The sequence below is a fragment of the Megalops cyprinoides genome, chromosome 5, assembly GCF_013368585.1.
Source record: "Megalops cyprinoides isolate fMegCyp1 chromosome 5, fMegCyp1.pri, whole genome shotgun sequence".
NCBI lineage: Eukaryota > Metazoa > Chordata > Actinopteri > Elopiformes > Megalopidae > Megalops > Megalops cyprinoides.
Window position 1 is genome coordinate 6,251,130 of NC_050587.1, and position 21,774 is coordinate 6,272,903.

The 21,774-nt window shown below is 43.2% G+C and overlaps 1 protein-coding gene across 1 annotated transcript in view; it reads right to left on the reverse strand.

The window, feature by feature from the left end:
• Positions 1-375: 375 nt before the first annotated feature.
• The window catches only part of LOC118777819 (anthrax toxin receptor 2-like), a 32,600-nt gene continuing 11,201 nt past the window's right edge, over positions 376-21,774 (reverse strand). The window contains exons 11-17 of the mRNA XM_036528993.1: positions 18,586-18,664; positions 18,345-18,440; positions 14,957-15,001; positions 14,428-14,523; positions 12,384-12,551; positions 12,100-12,180; positions 376-570 (exon numbers count right to left, since the gene is read on the reverse strand). Coding sequence (XP_036384886.1) covers positions 532-570; positions 12,100-12,180; positions 12,384-12,551; positions 14,428-14,523; positions 14,957-15,001; positions 18,345-18,440; positions 18,586-18,664 — 604 coding nt within the window. The 3' untranslated portion in view covers positions 376-531. The remainder of the gene's footprint in view (positions 571-12,099; positions 12,181-12,383; positions 12,552-14,427; positions 14,524-14,956; positions 15,002-18,344; positions 18,441-18,585; positions 18,665-21,774) is intronic.

The following is a 21,774-nucleotide window of genomic DNA, read 5'->3' on the forward strand; positions in this document are numbered from 1 at the left end:
CATGCACAGTTACTGGGGTCTTAAAAGGAACCCCTGCAGATTTCAAGTGTACCTACTGAGATGGCTGTATTCTTTTACAATGTGATACACATTAATGAACATAAAAGCAGATTAAACAACAACAATAACATTAACAGCAATGACACCAACAGCCACAAGAATTAAAAAAAACCCAGCCTCTAGGTTTTGGTCAAAACCTGCTGGAGATCTTTGATCACAAGCTGTCTTACAGAGAAACACTGGTCTACACTGAAAAAGTGTACTTTAAATTCATTAATTTTCAATAAGTACAAAAAACAAATTCATATTCTCTTTTGTTAGTTTATAGAAATGAATGTGTTTAAGAGTATGCTACTATAGTACAAAACACAGTGTTGTGAGGTAAGGGGTTCCATGAGCCTATAAAAATGGACAGACATACAATGGTAGTGGTTGTTAGGCAAAGCAGTGAGATCTTCCTGAACGTGGATTTCTTCTGTTGTCATCAGTAGGTAGTTACTCTTGTAGATAAAAGGTCAAAGTATATTTTGTCTACTGGTTCGGAACGCGGCTGAAGTTAATACATCGTCCCTGAAAGACAAAACAAAAGAGTATGCAAAATAATCACACCAGTGTTCAGAACTGCATGACACAAGTACACTTTGCAGTCTGCTTCAGACAAATTGGTCTTACTATGTTTAACTCGGGTTGGGTATCATCTGGGTTTTTTCTGATTCCGGTGGTAAAGCGATACTTTTAAAATTTTACCAGAGCCTAAACGGAACCTGAACCGATACTTAAAAAAAAAGCACAAAAAACAACGGTCCACGACATTAAAGAATGGCTTTTTTATTGCTAAGGCAAATTTGAACTTGAAATATATTAACTGTTAACAGTTTACAGTATACTCAACTATACAAATATAAATAAATACAAAACTGTTACGTCCAAGGATGGAATCTGCGTTGCTATTCGGTCCGGTAGATACCGGTCGTATAGGAACCGGTGCCATATTGGCACCGGGTTTCGATACCCAACCCTATGTTTAACAGGAGACATTTTTAACTGGGGTCAATCAGAGAAAAAGATTTCTACCCCCAAAAGAAAAGTTTTAAGTCCCAGAATGCATCGTATTATTTGGAACATGCTTCTGACGATGTTTGATAACAAAAAAAAACAACAAAATCATAAATCTTCATAATACAACACTAAAATAATTTTGAACATTTATAAGACCAACATTTTAAAATTGTATGAATGCTTTAAAGATCAAAGAGCACAAGGAATCATCTTAAATCCAGCACTTTGATTTGAAATAATGACAAATAATGAAATAACTGTAAAAGGTAATTAAAGTGGGTCAATGACCCACTTTAGTTAGGAGTCTGGTTCTTAAAGATGAACTCTAAACCACAGGTATGAGGCAAGTTCTTTGAAGCAATGATGTCTTTGGGTGCAGTATGTCTGACAGGATGGAATGATGACAGAGCAAAAAAACATAATTCAAAGGCTAATGACTTTTAAAACACCTTAATTTGACAGGCGATAACTGTGACTTTACAGGTCTCTCCTGGGATGAGCTAAAAAGGAGTTTCAGAGTGAAGGACGGGTAAGACCACTTGAGGCCCTGCTGACTCATCTTAACGCTGAATAGCCAATATGATCAGAATATTATCAGTTCTATCCTCACTCAGAATAGCCAAAACAATCAGAATGTATTCAGTTCACCCTCACTCTGAACAGCCAATATGATCAGAATATAATCAGCTCCATGTCTTCTCACGAGTTAAAACTTTGCCTCTTTGATGCACTCTATGACATGTAGTTACTTGTTTAGCTTGAACACACCTGATGCTGGGACTGACGTCACAACACAGCTGCAAATGCACTGTGGTGCTGCTGGAAGGCAGAGCGTAAACAGCTGCCAGAAACCTGCACTGTACTATGCAGCGGCAGTCCTGGCATACTGCCTGCCCATAGGCCTCACATGAGACGCACAGCACCGCCTTCTGAGCCTCACACAGTACCGCCATCTGGACCCCTCCAGAACCAATCAAAACTGTCATCAATCTGAACAATGCTTCTCACTGTGTACTTGTCAGCAGCAGGTTACTGGGTGTGTTGGAGAGCTCCACAGTCAAGAAGATGGAGCAGCACTGTATGCAACACTTAACTTTGGCTCTCTTTAAAGCACATACTCATATAACTGCTGCTACTGCAGAACTTGCCTTGACCATTATCTATATTGTATAAAATATACACATTCTATTTCATGTCAATGCAGGATCACCATTTATTAATTGAAATAGATTAGACAATAAAAAAATCCAACATTTTAGTATGAATATCAATTTAAACTAAAAGCACACAGTCTGTTCAGAATCATAATTTACCATGTCCATGGCTAACCCAGTGACACATCATCGGCAGTCAAGCTCCCAATACCGACGACAGCTACAGACAGGAGAGTGTAGCTTTAAATCTAGACCTCGCTGTAAACCCCTCATGACTGCAGGTGGAACAGCTGTCTGCAGCCAGGGGGGAGGCAGTTTATTCTCTACACATTAACAGTGAAGATGTATGCACTGCCATGCCTGGTACAGGCTACATCAGTAAGGTGTTGTGTCAAAGGCAGCATGTGGAAGCTGGCATGAGTTTCTTTGCCTGCTGCTGTCTAGGGGAATAACAATATCAGTGTCAGACGCAATACGTCTGCAACAGCATATGCATTGTATCTCAGAGAGCATTAGGATGGCTGTCATTAACATGGGAATAGCTTATTAGCTGTGAATTTTGAAACTCAATTTGTGTATGACATTTTTATGAGCTAAAACAAGAACATGGTTTCAGAATTAACAGTACACATGTTATAGATTTGATTGTATGAGTCCATGTCCAGCATTTTAAATTCATGTTATATGTCACATAACATTAATATTAAGCAATGGTTAAAGGTAATCCAGTTGAACATTGAACTGAAATGGCTGGTGAATGGTTTCCTTCTCTGGTAAAGTTATTTTCTGTAAGGTCAGTTTTAGATCAGTATCAGTAAACCCATTCACCAATAAAGACAATGTAACGCTATGCATACACTTTCTGCCCGATGGCCAACCGAGTAAAGCAGGACTACTTCAAATGACTTTATATTACTCACTTTAACTACTTTAAAGCACCTTATATTTCCTGCAACAAGACTTGCTTTACATGACCATGCTGTATAAACTCAACTCTTTCTTATGAAACTCTTTCCACTCCTTTGGCCCCTTTCAGAAGGTTTTATCTACAGACCTGGCAGTCACTATAGTAACACCTGAAACCTGCCGATTGAAAACACCTAAGATAAGGCAAACTCTGACACATTAAACACCTACTCAATATATACACTACATTAATAATTGTGCAGTGACGTTAATGATTTACCAAGGCATAATGACTTTACTTTTTTACTGTACATTTTACTTTTCCAGGTTTTTTGACACTTTAATATCTATCCATAGTAGAAGGTTGTTAAAAAGAGAGATAGAGATCACATGTAAGACCCCTGCCTGCAGCAGCCAGACGCCAGGGAGGGTCAGATGTGATCTCAGTGCTGTGGAGATCTGAGCGTGTGACAGGGTGAGCAGTAAGCCGTGTCTGAGACACTGCTTTACGGGCACAGCTGTGGGTAGGGTTGAGGCTCCACCTTCCCTCAGACTGCCACTCAAACTCAGCCCTTTTAAAACATATGCAGCAAAGCCATGCATTTAGGTGGAAGTAAGGACCATTAAGAGACACTCAGATAAGAGCATGAGCACAGGACACACTCTACAATGTAACCAAAGCCCTGATTTAATACTGTATAAACATCACTACAGTATTGCATTCAGTAAGAAAATGTCATGTTTTCCTGACATTTAGATAGCATTTGTTCTGTAAAAATATTTTCCTCATTTTGGAAAGTCTGACAGGTTTAGCAGTTAAAAGTTTAATACTGTATACTGTATATATCTACACTGGATCGCTATGTCACTGATATGAGCAGTTTAAAACATTTCAAAATACCCACTTACTTTATCATTAATGCGGAGCACAACTCTACCAATATATCCAAGAATGTCAGCTGCAACATGCTTTCCACTCGCACATAAATGTATAAATTGAATAAATGTTTTGCCTGGATTTTTTTTCCTTTGCAGAGAAAAAATTTGGCCCCAGGTCTTCATACAGAATACCAATGGTAAAACACTAAAAGCTATACAGAAACAGAGCTTAACATTTAGTGCACTTTTATACTGAGCACATGATTTATACTGCACCATGAGTCAGGGATTCAAGTTTATTTCCCAAATTAAAATCACACTTCCCTCTTTCTGCAGATGGCCTATGATTTATTGCAACAGAATACTTTAAAAGGTACATTTCAGGCTTGAAAGTTCAACACAGAAAACTTTTATAAATGATAGGCTGTAAAAGGTAGGCATATTAATGTACACATGCTGCACACTACACCTCTCTGCGAAAAGCCTGGCCATAAAACATGTAGTTATGTTTACTGTAAGAAATATGCTTATCAAACCACATGTAAATGCAGGCAGTAAATAATCTGATCCTCACAGAGTCAGGCTGGATATGCAATACAGTACAGCCAATGTGATCCAGCTCCAGGCCATTAGAGTGAGGGGTTTGGGTCTAAACTCAAAACAGAATGCGGCTGAAGCTCCACAGATGTGGGAGGGGCCCCAGCCCCCCTCTCATGAGCCATGCAGAGGAGCTGCGTGGGATTTTCCACTGTCAGCCTCATCAACTACATTCTTTTTGGTTCCATCTGAAAAGGAAACGGGCAGCAGGGTTTTTATGCTGAGGGTACACATTCATTGTGGACGGGATGGCAATGGTGATAATCAAAGTCAAATGCAGTTCCATCACACTCTTATGTCCTGGTGTGGTTATAGTTGGAGAAACTAAAGACTGTTCGATCTGTTGGTATTGGGTTGAGACGGAATGCTTCTGGCCAGACGTGAGAAGGTTTACAGCCGAAAGCACATGCCTGGCCGAAGCCACAGCCTGCATGCACACTGGGCCATTGTTTCCCACTGCATTCGATTTTGGGTTTATGAGAACCAGGCAGTGATCTTTAAGCCCAGGAATGTGTTCTGAAAATCGGTGTGGGCAGGGCTCCAGACACGGTGACATTACTGAGGATGAGACTGAGGAGCATCTTTCTGTCCCAGAGCCAATACTGCAGCTGCCTTGCTGTGGCAATAGCATCCTGCACCTCCCACAGCCCAGAGCACAGAAAGCTAACCAAGTACTAGACCTGCAACATGCAGGGAATTCTCTACTGCATCAGAAAGGGTACTCTCATCACTTCCATGGAGCACAGTTACTGAAACAATAGTTACAATAACTGTGATCCATGGAAAGTGGCTCCACAGTTAGCAATGAAACAATACTGTGATAAGCCAGCAAACCACTCATGCATTTATGCCCCTGACAGCAAGTTGTGTTTGGGGAGAGGCCTATGATGAGTAATAAGTCTGGAATATAATAGACTGTACCAAAGAGACGCAGCTGGACTGAGGTATCACATGGGGGGGAATAGTGAGCCAGACAGGTGAATTCTCCCACGTGTTCCTCCCCAACCCATCCACTGTCCGCTTCCTCCCCTGCGCTGCCCACTTCCTGTCCCACCCTCCATGGCCTCTGACTGCCCTCTTAAACAGCACTCTGCATCGCCCCCTGTGATGATGTCACATGTTATCACTGACTTCACTCTGTCACTTCTCACAGTTTGACACTGTAACCCTGAAAAACTTGCTTCCCACATCCTGTAACCCCAAAGAGCAGGATTGCCAGCGTGGGAATCTGCTGCACTTTGGAAGGACAGAGGGATGGAGAGAAGGCTCATTTACATATGCTGTAGTGCTGTCGCTATCTCACTGTTTGGCTACTTTCCTGAAATTAAACACACAGCTTGGTCAACAGAAACCTGACACTTCAGTTGGGTTGGGGCATCTGGAGATTTGTACCTCTCAAGACCATGAAGAGACAAACACAGGAGTTTGCCTGCACTTTAAATAGCCCTCATCATCACTGGACTGTTGCTCTTTTACCTTATTTCACTTCTGTGCTGGGACTGGTTTTTAAGGCACACGTAGCCACATTCACCGTCCTGGGAGGAAATAAAAGACTCCATACTATACTTTTTGTCTGTGAGACCTCCAGGACCTCCACTAACATACCTAATCACTTGCATGTTTGGGTTTTTCAGTTCATCAACCTGTTGTTGTGAAACAGTTATTTACTGTTGAGGGCAAACCCCATGAACATTCTGGGCTACTGTTCATGCTGTCACCACCGCAGGCAGCTATATAAACTGTCCCTCCCTGTTAGAGCATAGTCTTGTAGTCAGCGCATCCTAGCTCCTCCCCCTGCAGTCAGTGCACACTAGCTCCTCCCCCTGCAGTCAGCACATACTAGCTTCTCCCCTTGCAGTCAGTGCACACTAGCTCCTCCCCTCTGCAGTCAGCGCACACTAGCTCCTCCCCCTGCAGTCAAGGCACACTAGCTCCTCCCCCTGCAGTCAGCGCATACTAGCTCCTCCCCCTGCAGTCAACGCACACTAGCTCCTCCCCCTGCAGTCAGCGCACACCAGCTCCTCCCAGCTCTTCCGCACCACCCCTGCCCGGGGCTGCCCTCACTGAGCAGCTCCTATCTGTAACTGACCAGGACACATAAGGAGACATACCTTATCTATGGATTCACGTGCTAATCTGTCCATTCACTCATCCTTCCCATTTTCAAAAGTTCTTATGGCATTTCAAAATCCTTGAAAAGCTCAACAAAATGACCATGACTGGACCAACATGAAAAAAAAAAGCAAAAAGTAATAAAAAAAATTTCAGAATTCAATCAGTTTTCAAGACAAAAGTAAATGCCAATACATTTTTCCATATAAAAACAAATGGATTGTTTTAAATACATATAGGGACTTGTACACTAGCCATGTTTTTTAAAATCACTTTGAATAACACATCTACATACATTCAGTATTTACGGTATATGTTATGTGTGCTTAAAAAGTGTTGTATCTTTCCATATTCCCATGTATCAAACCTTTCATGTCACATTAATTAATTCTTTTTTGCATAGATAAATTTGCTTTAATGTAATAAAGGGAATGATAAATTTAACATCAATTACAAAAATTATAAATGACGACAACTATTTTTCTTGCAATTGATACTGCCTGTCACATTGTGTCACTTAAAAGTTGGCAAACCTAAACTATATTATATCATTAAGTTGATTTTTTACAAGTCTGACAGGTCTTAAAACCATTTTGACATTGCACCACCAAGCTGATATTTACAGTAAATTAACCTAATGTAATCAACCCACAATGTTTCAAGCCCCTGGAAAGCACTCGGTCAAACGTCAACTCACATGTGATCACAAAGCTAGGAGAATATGAATACTCCCATACAACCCGCCTGGATAGAGTGCAGGTACCAGCAATAATGACTGATTGCACAGACATAGGACAGACAAGTCTACAGCAACAAGAATTTCATCCACGTTTCACAGCTAGAACAAACAGGATAGGGTAAAGCATTTCAGAGACAACTTTCACGGACTGATTTTTTAGATGTACAACTAATACTGCATCTACATGGACAACAGACATCCGATTGTACAGATACTAACATATGAGTTATTCATGAAAATAAAATCCATCACTTGCAATTCTGATGAAAACAAGGTAAACCCCACTCCAAATGATCTGTGTTCAGGGTCTAAATGTCTAATTAAAGACCACTGTAAGCACAGCACGGCAGATACTCCACTCTGACCTCACTCCTCCTGACCCTACACTTACTGCCCTAACCCCAGCTTCCATGTCCTCAGCACCACTGAGAGCACAGAGGAGTCTCCAATCATAACCTGTTACAAGCTCAGTGCCACTGTCCTGCTCACTGAGAGAACACACAAGGCCCCAGTCATAACCTGCTCGTAGCTTTCCTGGCTTTGAGCGGAGTCTGACAGCTTAACACAGTGGAATTATGAAATTTACAGGCAGGCACACAGACATCTGTATGGCTCTCAGCAGCTAATATAAAGGAAACCAATCTGGTTAAGAGCACAGGGCCACTGCATAAATCTGGGTGATGACTGTTAAAGATCTGTCTCCTAAAGTTGTGTCTCCTCAAGAGGGAGAGTACTGCCCTGACCCGTCAGGACTTGAGCCCTCCTGCCGATCGACCCCACAAGGTACTGAGGGCTGGCTGAACACAAGCAGCTTTCAGCCAGCAATCACCAGAGGACCCACTCTCTCTCCTTTCAAAAAACCTTTTTATCCCCGGTCATTATAGTCAACCTTCTCTTTATCTACACAAGGGACAATACCAGAAACTGTGCATCACAATCAATATAAGCCCTTCTGATCTGAATTTTCAGAATACTCTCTGATCTGAATTTTGCTTTATTCTGTTTATCAGGTTGGTAACATTCAGACAGGATTTTTAAATAGTAAATGAAATATTACATGTATATTTCAAAAAAGGAAAATTTTTATCTGCAGATACATTCTTGAGCAGTCACTCCAGGACATCTGGTGACTTGTTCTTCTATGGCTGTGTTCAGGATTGGTCACTCTATGGCCCATTTTAGGGAGAGGGATGGTCCTGGTAGCAGTGAGTGGAGCGTGCCCAGACAGCCCACACAGCTCATGCGAAACCAAAGGAAGAAAGTATCTGCTTTTAACTTGTTCCAGATCTCATAAAAGCTGAAAAGGAGCTGCAATGTGGACACAAATAAACCTAAATGGAGTGTTAGGCTTGTCTGACATGTTCAAATATGCCTCACACATAGATTTATGGCTCTTCCTGTCAGTAACAGCTTCTGCTGAAACAGAAGCAGGGCGATGTTTAGACTATATTTTTGGTATGACCTTTAGTAATGAGGTACAGAAAACACACTGCCATCTTTATCTTTCATCCAGCTCTGCAATAAAAACAATACTGAGATTTTCTCTGGCATTCACTGGCTCCTACAATGTCTGACATGCAAAATGAAAATGAAAAACAGGAAGACTGAAGGGAAGGTGCTGTATATGGTTAACATATATTCTGTATAAGCCATTTTTAAATGCTGTTGACACCAGGTGACCTTCTGTGGAAATGGGTCAGGCCGCCAGGCCCTTCTATCGCCACCTCATAAACCCCAGCTCTGGCACCCATCACCTCCTGCCGATGTGCTACTCAGCATGTCGGTGTGGAGCCACGCCCTCACTGCCTACTGCAGTGCGTGTCAGGCAGACGACAAACTCGCCTTTAAATCTGTGGAGTCAATAAAACCACAGGTCTGAAAGCCCCAAGGCTTCTGCTGACCTGCTCTCTTTACCCAGACAGGGAATTCCCAGCAGGCAGAAATACATCCACCTCATTATAACACTGCTCCCATGTGCCGGTGACTCAGCCTCATGGGTCTTTCATGGGCTGCAAAGATTGCTATAACATTTGCTCTCTCTGTGTGGATCAGGACAACAAACATCTCAATGAACAACCCCCTCTATTAAGGTTGCCATTGTCTAAAGTCCAATTCCCAGGTTACACAACCTTCACATACGTCCTAACAGAGACTGCAATGTTTATGACCTGCTGCACTCAGACTGTTCCACACCCACACTATCAGATGATAAAATGCAGAGCAAATACTTCCTGAAAACAAGTCTGAATCCCTAACCTTAATGTCTACACAACGTCTACATCCTGTAATGCCTCATGGAGAATGTTTTTACAACACCACTACACCCTGAAAGTGTCCAAAAGGCCTACAATTACAATTCCTACATTTTCATAGAATCAGGGTATAGCATCATTTCCTAAATTATATTAAAGGAATGGAGTGTGAAAAGTTAACAGTAAAACTGTACTGTCCTGGGCAGCTCCTTTTTATTTGTTTGCTTTATCAATTTGATTACTGTAGTTATTCTTTGTTTGAGTCTGTCCCATTTGTTTCCAGCTGTGACCCAGCTACGGGAGTATGCTAGATTTGGCACTGATCTTTTGCACAGGGAGCTCAGATGATGTCAGCGAGCCACACACAGAGCCCACACCTTCCCTGTAAAACACTTAACTGCCGGCGCTAGCAGAAACTCCAATTCGGCCACTCGTGAGCACCCGTGCTACACCCCATTTCCTCTGCCTGCTTTCAGACAGAGGCGCAGTGGGTGACCGTACGATAATGCATCATTCATAAATGAGCTTATTAGCGCACTCTGCGCTCGGCTGCTTTGGACGAGCAGTGCAGCATCCTGTGGAGCGCATCAGTCCCCCTGCCACCACCGTCTCTACCTGCTGACCACAGACGCGTCCAGGGAGGCTGCAGCAGATGCTGCCTCACCAGGCTGGCTCTGGAGTGGTCCTCACTCCTCTAGCAACTCCCCCCAGCAACACCATCACAGCTCCCTGGCTCTCTTCATCTACACCTTGGGCAAGTTTGGCTGTGCATCTGCGCCGCCCCCCCCCCCACTCTGCCTTCGGTGTAGAAGCCCATTGAGTGGAAAATGTGAGCTTAAGAGTGCCAGCCCCACCACCTGATTTAGACCACATCTGCTGACACTCCAATGGTCTTGTGATGGCTGCGTGGAGACCCTGCGACTTCGTGCAGAACAGATGTCTGACAGCCTGCCTCCCTTCCACCTGTATGAGCTCTGCTAGCGTCGCGGGTGTGCCGCTGAAATATTCATGACCCCCGAGGGGCCTCCACCATCAGAGGGCCCTCCAGCGGAGCGTGCAGCTTTCGCCGCTTCAGCTGCTGGGACCAGCAGGACTCTGGCTCTGTGTGCCTGTGCTGGGATTACTTTCTCAAGGACCTCTGAGTCTGCACTTTCAGTTTCATTTGAACACAAGATGTCAAGCTAATACAGGGGGTCCATGTGTATTTCTGTAGGGTGATGGCATCAATCAAACTGCCCAAAATGCTGAACAAAGGATATATTCCCCAGAAGATTACCCCACAATATCTGCCTTTCAGTCTTACAATAGGAAAACAGCATCCTCCTACCATCTAATGTAATGTATCCTCCTACCATCAATATTTCTCCTCTTTATTAATGTTCATGTAAAATCTTTGAAGACCAGTAAACCATGCATTACATACTACAAACATTTCCATTATCCTCTCTTAAAAAGACCTCAAACTTTCTTTCTACACAGAAACTCAAACTACATGATCTGTGGTTTGAGCATCTAACCCCTGCCAATACCAAAAAAATGTAATTTTAGAAGAAATGGTTTGGATAATCACCTTCTACAGAAATAGAGATTTATTCTGTTTAAACATCTGGTGACAGCTCAACACTTTCTGTGTATTGTGACAGAGGTGGATACTGTGTATGTACTGTAGTGTACAGTCATCTCTCGCTCAGTTTGATTACTCTCGCACAATTCCAGCCTGTCACAGAGAGCTATGTGTCGGCTGCTAAATGGAGGTGTAGAAAGTATGATAGATGGATTGTACTGTAATGGAAAGCACCGCACTGTCAGGAGATTATGTGATCATGAAAAAGGACAGGCCTTCAAATGCACAAGAGAATTTTATCTGTCTGCTGAATCCATCACAGTCACCCCAAAGAAAAGGGTAATATAAAGCCTTAAACATCCATTTTTACATTACTTTGGCTCCCTCTGCCTCACGCTGCACTGGCAGAGGCTTGAGTTTTCACATCTGGCTATACTGAGGGCTGGACGCTTAGCCTCTCATTAGGCCTGCCTGTCACACCATGTTTTTAGCCTCCCCAGCTGCTGGTCCAAGGATCACTTGTTGAAAGAGAATTATATAAGCATGGCAAAACTCTACAGTGGCACATGGCAATTATATTCTCCTACTCTATACTCCACTATAGACATGTGAAATGTACTTCAGCTCTACAAGACTTTGTGCTGTGTTATGTAGAAACATGTACCTGAATTAATAATAATGGTGTTAACAATGGTGTTAATAAATACTTAGTACTAATAATATGTATATGTGTGTATGTACGTGTGCTTTATTGCCTGTGTTTGTGTGTGTGTGCGTGTGTGTGTGTGTGTGTGTGTGTTGTGTGGGAGGAAATTCCAGGTTTTTGCTGTATCCTACCTTGTCTGTTCCTACTGGTCGCATAACTGAAACGCGGTCATACTGTCGTTTCAGCAAGGCCCACAGTGCATCCAGACGACCCTGAACACCAACAAGCAAAGGAGTCATTGGCCAACTGCTCCAGAAACACGGATGTGCTTCCTATGTGAACTTTAAGATGATATTTTACTGTCTCCAGTGAGTATGTCTGGAAGACAAGATTGAACTTTTTTAACAATTTAACTCATCTCAGTGGGATTGTACCTTTGTAATTTCCTCAGGAGAAGTGCACCATTTGGACTCACCTTAATAGGAGTGTACCATTTGGACTCCTGATGTTGGTAGGTAGGTGTCGGTTTAGGAGGTGTTCTTATCATAGGCTCCTCCACCTCCTCTGGCACAGTGACAATGGCATTTTTGGCTTTCTCTAGTCTTGCCCCTTCTTCAGTGGATCCTTTTTCTCCCCAGCGGACCTGCAAATAGCAACATGGGGAGCCAGAAAAGATCAGAACAGATACCACTGCTGAAACAGAAGTCAGTAACAATGTCGATGCCTGTTTAAAATGCTCACAAGCATGCCAGAGAAACTGCTTACAAAATCATATGCATTACTGTGCAATATTTTTCAAATCTCATTCATGTAGCCCTTACGTGGTATGAGGTTAAAGACATGTACATGTTCTTATTTCATTCATTGTTTATGCTGAATCCAGTAGTGCTTAAAAAGTAAAAGTGATGAATGAATATCGTCTCAAAGCTGCAGGTTTGCCCATTCTAACAGTAATAATGAAACTGTAGATGAGCTGTCTGGACAAAGAGGCAGCTGTACACCAAAGCTCTATGCACACAAACAGTAAGAGGAAAAGTCAGCCGCAACTTTGTTCAAGGCCCCAAAAGTACCTGCGACAGCATTAGGTCCGAGGAGCAGATCAGTGAAGCGAGCAGCTCCTTAGATCTAACGCTGTCTGTGGCCCGCTGTCAGCAGAGTTAGCTGAGTTAGGGACCATCGGGAAGTTCTCAGCTGAACACATTAAGCTGCAGGGCTCAGTTCTACACTCCCATTGTGACTTAGCACAACAGCTCGGGTAGTGTCACACATCACTTCAAAGCTGTCGGCATCTCACTCTGTCAAAGAAATATGGCTACGTCAGCACTGCTTTGAAACACAGGTATGGATCTGCCTGTCAGCACCTATTATAGTGTGGCAAGACAGGGCTTTCTTCTGACCTGGATCTTTTTTTCTGGATTGTACAATAGGCTGCTGGCATGTTAAAACTGTCCAACTACAGCTCTCAGGCCTAATGGGAATTCTCAATACTCGTTTCTCTGCAATCAACCCAAGTGGAAAAAAGTCAATTGTTTTGGAGTTTTTGTATTTTCAGCTGACAGCAGAAGTTAACCATAGTGCTTCAGAAGTGGATAGAACAGGTAAGTGGCATGGTGTGTGTTACGTGCGGCGCACTGGGCATGTGTAGTCTGGGTCGCCTGCGTCGTGGTCCCCCCCCACTCCTCTCCCGCTCTCTCTCCTGACGCAGGTATCCCGCGGCGCTGCGCCCCGCCTCCTCGTTCCGGCTCAGCCAACCAGAAACGGGGCGCCCCGCTCACTGTTTTGATCCGGCATGTTCATCATTTACTTACAAACTTGCCTGTACCGTGTTTTTGATTTTGCATCATTTATTGACTTCGATTGTGGATCCTGTCTCGGTTTTGGTTGCATTCGGTTGTCGTAGGAGGAGGACAGGTAAGCTGGGGGATCCCCGTGTGAGGGTTCGCTGTGTTAGGATTAGGTTAGAGGCGGGTGCTGCTTCCGTGTATTTTTGGTTAAGTTAGAGTAGGTAGGTCTTTGTTTGGCTCTGCCACCCTTTTTGTTTTTTGTATTCAGTTGGATTTGTATAGGTACGTAGGGTTGGGTTTTGTTTTGTTTTGTTCTTTTCTTTGGCACCGCCTGTTGTCCTCCCCCCCTTTTCCTGTGAATGTTTGTCATTGTATATTGTCTTGTAAATACTGTAAATATATCGTGCTCCCCTACATTGCTCCCGTGTCTGTGCTTTCTTTGCCCCCCCCCCTGCACTGTCCAAGCCAGCGGGGGCTGGTTGTTTCCTTTTGTGTTGCGTCCCGCATACGTACCCCTGGATGCCATTACCCATCTGGGATGTAACAGTGTGTGTACTCACAACCCCAGGAGTAACACAATGTCTAAGATATGATTAATAATCAGAAGTTCTTAAATTCATCCACAGTACTGAGTACACTGAGCTTGATCAGGCCAAGCATGAGGACCCCGCTGGCTTCAGTATCAAACCCAGGAATGGTAAAAGATCAGAAGGTGAAAACGTCGAGGAGGGTCACCTCCATGCGCCTGATGCCTCCAGCTCCTCTTCCCCCGTAGTAGGAGGCGTCCACTGTGGGCCATTTCTTCTTCGGCAGGGCGTCAGGCTCAGGCTCCTTCAGTAAGGAACAAAGAGGCGTCAGTCTTAGAGACATACGGTCGTCCGCACATACTCACAATGAGGGTGGAGAGCTATGTGATGTGTGTAGTGATCAGCCAGAGGAGCGCTAACACTGCAGTGACCTGCTGTGAAATAAGCAGAGGACTGCAGTAATGTCTCAGTGCGGGTTTCTCCTCATGAGGCCCATGAAAGCCATCTGAGCTCCGGCTGTCAAGGCTGCCTCAGATGATGTGAGATGAGTCTGGGAGATGAATAGCTGCCTTGTGTGACTAATGGAAAAAGCTATAAGTCATGCACAATGGGGGTATGGAGATTTAAGTATTTTTATCCCACAAAAAGTTGAAGTCAACAGCAGAGGAAGCACAAAAAAGAGATCTCATTGACAGGCCCCAGCTGCGCTCGGAAAACTGGAACTCCAAACTACTCACAGGCTCGGGAGCAGGCGGAGGTGGCGGAGGTGGGTCCTTGATAATCTGAAATAGAGAGAAGCAGGATCAGTGATCACGCAACAGCGAATAACTGAGGCCACAAGGCACAGAGCACGGAGCGGAAGTCTGCATTTGACGTCTCCTGCGTGACTTCCTAAGTCCTTTTCATGCCATCACTTTTCAAAAATGTTTCTGAATTTAAATGAAAATCCAGTCTGCACCGTGTGAAGAACATTTAAAATAAACTGCTAAAGGATGCGAATCTGTGCCTCTATAAAGATTTACAGTATCTCTTGTGGAAGGGTTTTCCTGTCCTGTAAACCTTAAAGTCATGGTCACCCTGATTTCCACTGTGCACATGCATGTAGCTGTCTGATGGAAGATCAGTGTGCAAGTGGACAGATATGACTGCGTGCAAACTCATTGAACAAATGTACAATCTTTTTCTGTGTTCTCTGGTCATTTTAATGATGCTGCTAAAACCTGTGTGGGGCCGTGCCATTTCCCAAGAGGAAAGACTACTGATACAACAGCATGGATGATCTCCTCGCTGTAGATTAGGCAGAGTTAATGTACCGTCACTGGTTAAAAACGAAACATACTGACAATCATTTTCTGATGCGCAATGTTTAGGGCAAGCTGCGCAGCATGGCTTAATCTCTTAATTAACTGGACGTGGTTCAGCGCTTACACACAGTCCCCAGTCATACAGTCCTACAGAGTGTTATGGCTTCAGCCTCCAGAGGAGGGACTGTCTGCAGGCATGGTGCGGTGAGAGAGATACAGTAAGTAACCAGAGAGGCCAGCCAACACTACATCCAGTTATTCAGAATAATATATACCTTATGCTGTATCTGTCACCTTACTAGAATTGCTCACAATGTGTTTACTCCAATCCACTATGAAGTTCTAAATAAACTAAACATTTTATAAATATTCTACATAAACTGATCACTATTACTGTTTCTGGCAGGCCAAAACAGATCAAAGCTGCCCTGTTGGTATTCCTGCTTGAGACCTTGACTTACACAAAGAACTCCCAGTCCCTTAATAACAACATCACACTAATTCCTGCTTCCACAAAGAACTAAGGCACGGTCAGGTGAGGGTAAAGATAAGGACTTTGATTTAAGGAGGAGAAATGAACAAATTAATTATTAAACTTACTAATGTTATATGCTCAGCACACTTAACCCCAGGATTTATACTGCAGCAGACTGCTACATTCAACAGAATTGCCTCTGATATAGATTGCTTAGTGATGTCTTTTGATCTCCTGACTTTCCAGAACAGCACTCCCAAACGAGAGGCAGACCTTTACTTGTGAAAGATGAATATGCCATCAGCTTGGGGCATGCATTTACCAAATTAGTTCCTTAAAACTGGCGGAGAACGGGCACATATCATAGGCAGAACAGCTGTTTCGTTCCCTTTAAAGAACAGTGATACTGTCAAACTTTCAATATATAGATGTCATTATCATAATAGAACATAATCACTTAGCATTAATGAATTAATCTGACTTGTAGCTGACTCTTGGTAAATCCTGCTACAATTATTAGTACGGTCTTGATGATTAACACCATTTCAGACAGCCGGCAGTAATGCTGAAACAGTGGCTCTTTTATTAAATAATTAAACAGCAGATTTATAGCTGCAGGACATATGTTGGGATAAATAAAGCATTATCTAAATTACATGTTTCCTTTCCTAATTACCCGACACACAGAGGTGGCAAACATCCTGCCTGTCACAGAGCTATGCATGGCACTAGACCATCTGACGTTAGCATTAGCCTTTAAGCTCTCATTTCACCAGCAGAGCCACACAATCAGAGAGCATTCTTATGGCTACTCCATTACTATCCATCACTCTCAAAAATCCCTGCTGGTTTTTGTCCTTAACACATGATGTTGTGTCAAGCCAAACACAGCAGTCAGATACAGTAGAATATTTTGAGTTAAAACAGCAGTGATACAGTAACATTGTGTTAAGCTTTGCCTGGGATAACCTTAATGAGAAAACATGACATGATATCATTTATCAGTGACTCACACATATTACTTTTCCCACCAAGAGCAGCTTTAGCTTTGAAATTCTTTTATCAGGGAATCCAACTTCAACTTTAAATAAAATTAAAGTACAGTAAACAAGGGGGGTTGCTATGCCCCCCCTTCAAGTCTGTCCTTGTGTGCACCCTGGACAGCCCTTTTCCTTTAAAGAATTTCATTCAGCAACAAAAGGACTCTGCTGGAGTTCACTGTATCAATGTGTTCAGGCCAAATACATTCTATTCTGCCAAAAGCAAACTTGGCACAAGTGCATAATTACAACACACAACATACATGCAGTTTCTGATTTTTAAGAGAGAAGTGAAAATCAACAAAATACAAGCATTTCGTTAAGTCTGGTAAACCCCATGCTTAACAGTAAGTTTGTCATCCAAAGTCTTTATTTTCAATTAGCTAACATTGGCAAGTTCTGTACCTTGGGGACTCTTAATGTGGTCTAGCTTAGGTGTTATCATAATATATACTTTGCACATGATCAAATCCAGACAGTGCCATTTATTTGTAATTCCGTGCAATGGGCTAGCCTTTACAGCTGAAGCAGCTCCAGCTTATCCCAGGTTCTGTGGCAAGATCCAAAACATATCATTGCCAGGGCTGGAATTTAGTAGTCATTTGAGCATCAGATATCATCTGGAGATATGTGTCTGAACTGTCAATCCATCATCATTGAAAATTCACAAAAATAAAAATAAAATAAAAATATGTAATTCTGTCTCATAAATGTTAAAACAATGCGTATATGGCTACTTTTACCTAGAGAAGTAAGCATGTGATGTCTATACAGAAATGGCCCAGGAACAGCATTACAAACATAAACCATCTTGTTAAAGTATCAGTGAAATGGATGGTTGTGAAGTCCTTTATTGAGAGAGAAAAGGCAAATCCAAGCCTCATGCAGCCAAGGTTTGAATTGATGAAATGTCAATAGTAAAAAAAGGAAACAAAAAAGTTCATGAGAAAATGTGTTCTTTTTCTCTTGAAATACTTTCATCAGATTAATAAAACCACAATGTGTAACATACTTCCCTTCCTGTTCACAGCTGTGAGTGCAGTTAGGAGCCATGTATGGTGTTCACCACCTTACATCTGCTGGTGTATGAGTGTAATTATACTCATCTAGAAAACGAGCCCAAACATCAAGGAAAGGAAGGAAATGCATTCGAAAAGAGGAAGGAACTTATAGCAGATGTTAACATAATAACAGAAGGAAATGCAGTGGGCACCACCTAGCCATGGAGAACATGGGCACAGGGAGGAGCCGGAGAGGTGAGGGCGGAGCCACAGTCACCCCACCCCTGTCCGAGCGACTCACTCACCACAGTGCAGCACAGCGGCCAGAACCACCACATGAGGGCCAGGGCCACCAGCAGGAGCAGCACCAGCAGCACGATGGCCACCACCATCCCGTCCGACTGACACAGGAGACAGACAGACAGACTCTTACATCACAGCCTGCACACCATGCCTGTAATGTACCAACTAATAGGGAGCAGAGGATGAGACTGTTTCTTCAGCGTATTTAATCTCTATCATACCGGAGTCATTGATCACACTCACGCATGTAGTGGCAGAAACAGTGACAGGACTTGTAATGAAGGATTGCCCATTGTTAAAGCTGATCAGCACATCAATCGACCTGTTGAGAAAGGGAAAAGTGCAGCCATCTTGTTTCATTACAGCTACTGTAAAACAAAGACAAGAGAAACACTGTAGAGCAAGACCATCACATCAGTGATACTGATACAGCAGGTGTCATCGTATACCACACTGACTTATCAGTTCATAGCTCTTGGGTAGCCCAGCATTTAGAAATAGGTAATGGATCCCTGCATTCAGTGCAAGAGACTGAGGCTGTTTATGTGGGCTGATCTGGAATAGAGGTAACTCCTAACTTTATTCGTTGTCAGACATCCCTTAAGCTTACACATACATTGGTGAAAGCTCAGCTTTCTGCATGAGAAAACTACCTGGAACATTTTAGACATTTCTTACTGTAAAAGTGTACTATTATGCAAGCAGTTTTTAATATTATTTGAACATAATTAGTTTTGTGAACCACAAAAGTAAATACTGTTCATGACAGAAAGAGGAAGTGTTCTTCTTAGGACTTCAGGCTTTGTCAGTGCTGTGGTTACTCAGCGTCTGGTTCCCAACATGAGGCAGAGATGCTAGGCAATGCTGTGCACGTAATACTAGGATCTTGCCTGCATCACTGACATTACAGTTTATGGATTTTTCGTAAATGAATCACCACTTTGCAAAATACTAAATACTGCAGGTTAAGGACAAGCCCATGCCTTGCAATTTAAGCATGATGATATGGACAAAGGCTCTGAGAAACGGTAACTTTCCCACGCTGGCAATGAGAAGCTATTAGCAGTGACTTATAAAACAGCCGAGAAGCACACAGAGTGTGACACACAGAAGAACCAGCCATCAGTGGAGAGTGTACAGCCCCATCTCATGCGGACATGAAGTTCATATTGCAGAGGGTCTATGACAAACTGCCATGCACAGAGCATGGCGCACCAAGGTCAGGCGCTGGTCTGGGGTCAGCCAACTCTGCACATAGTGACATCAGAGCACCACCACCACTGCAAAACTGGGCCCTGGAAGGTCAGCGTGCTGCAACATCCACATTGGCATGCTAACCCTGACAAAGCAACTGGCTGCTACATCCGTCCCACTAAAATCCTATTGTCAAAGAAAACTTTCAGCCTTCACCTTCAGGAAATCAGCCTGAATTCTGTTTCAGAGTATAAGACAAAACACATGTGTTGTGAAAAGTCACCCACCTTCTTTATCCTCTCTACAGCATGACTTTGTGCTACAAATGATATTTCAGCAGTTAAATATGAATATATGATGAGTGAGGGGGACAGGCCAAGGACAGACATTTAAGAGGAATCAGTTCCAAATCCCATAAAAAACAAATTTTAAAAGTTGGCAGTGACACAGAAGGCATTTAGTGACCTTGCACACGGTCTCTGGAATAGCTAACACCTACTTTATCAGCACTCCCTGGAGCATTAGAGACTCCATAGCCTGTCAGCGCTGATAGCTGTGTCCACTGACACTCCCTTAAGTGGAATTATTCAGATTCAGAATCGGAAGAGTGTTCAGTTATGATAGTGTTATATCAGGGGATGAAATATATTAAAGCAGAAACATAACAGTGTGGCAACAGTCTGAACCAAAGAAAACACACAGGAAGAGCTTCAGTTTTACAGTCATTAGACAAAAGTTGCTTTCAGTCTTATAGGAATGTACAAGACACAGTTTGAATTTCTCCTTAATTAATAATGTCTTAATTAATAGCTTTCTACTCTTTTTATATTTGGACATATATGATACAAAAAAAGATCAGCCACACTGTCAACACCTCAACTGTCATACTGTTTGTGTATCGAGTTCCAATCTCAAATCCGAGAACTAAATCAAATTAGGAGGGGACCTTGGGTTGGACAGGCAATATGCCAATAAACGCTACCGCTTCCCTATTGTCACACTAGAATACATCAATATATAAAAATAAGCACACTGTTCGCTCACACAATTATCTTCATTCCACTGCAGCAATGGGAGCAGATGGACAGAAGTGATGAACAAAGTCATGCTCGCTGACCAATGAGCTTCACGTCACATGCAGTCTTCTTAACTTTCCCACCACTGCTGCAAAAACGCAGGCAAGGACATGAGACGAGAGTGAAGAGGCTGAACTTTTACACCCCTGGACCAGGGGCACAGGGATTACTACCAGAGCCTGTCATAGATGCAGAGGCTCCTGATCGATTCAGTAGCTGTCAGTGCAGCTGACGCCCTGTGATGCTCACACATCAACAACCTGATCCTGGGCCATTCATAGTGGACCTCTCAGTGAGACCCTGGGCCAATCATAGTATACATCTGAATGAGTGCCAGGATCATTCACAGTGGACCTCTCAGTGAGTCACTGGATCATTCATACTGTATATCTGAGTGCGTCCCTGCTCAGCTGATGCACTGAAATGAAACCACTGTATGAGGGAATGAGGGAATGACTATGGCAAGTGTGTGAATGCACGGTATCTGGGTTGGCCTGGCCAACAGTGAGCAGAACCAGAATGGATGATGTTATCAATGAGCCCTCCAGTCATACTGTCAGGATGTGACAGCAGTAACTGCACAGAGACAGACAGATGGACAGACAGGACACAGATGTCCTTGGCTCAGGCGTTACGTGGGTGCCAACAGTGTGCCTGGGAAGTCTTTAAACAGGGCAACAGTAAAAATAACAGTCACATCTGTCTCACATCCTTTAAATACCCTCATCCAATGGGCCAGGATTCATCTACACAAGCAAACACCATTTTGTAGCATCTCTCTAAAGTCTTTTCTCCCCAACCCCCCAGGAAGGCTCGAACTGGAACAACTAAGGAAGGGGATCAATGCTTTCATCCTTCAAAAAGCAACTCTATCTGCATAACAGTCCAATATAGGAAATGAAAGAATCAGTTTAGTGATGCCTGACCACAGGTAGGTCAATGCCAGTGTAATTACTGACAAAGCTAATGCAGGTTGTCCTGTGCCAAAAGGTAAGATCAAGGGAAAGTTAAAGAGAGAAAACAGTCAATCCACCTCCACCGCCACCTCACTTTCCACTACTGATGCTGCACCAAATGGGGGCAGCAAGTATGTGAAGCAGCCCCTGTCCGACTCCCCTCCCCACACTCCCCAGCTTAGCTTGAGGGGTAAATACACCACAGC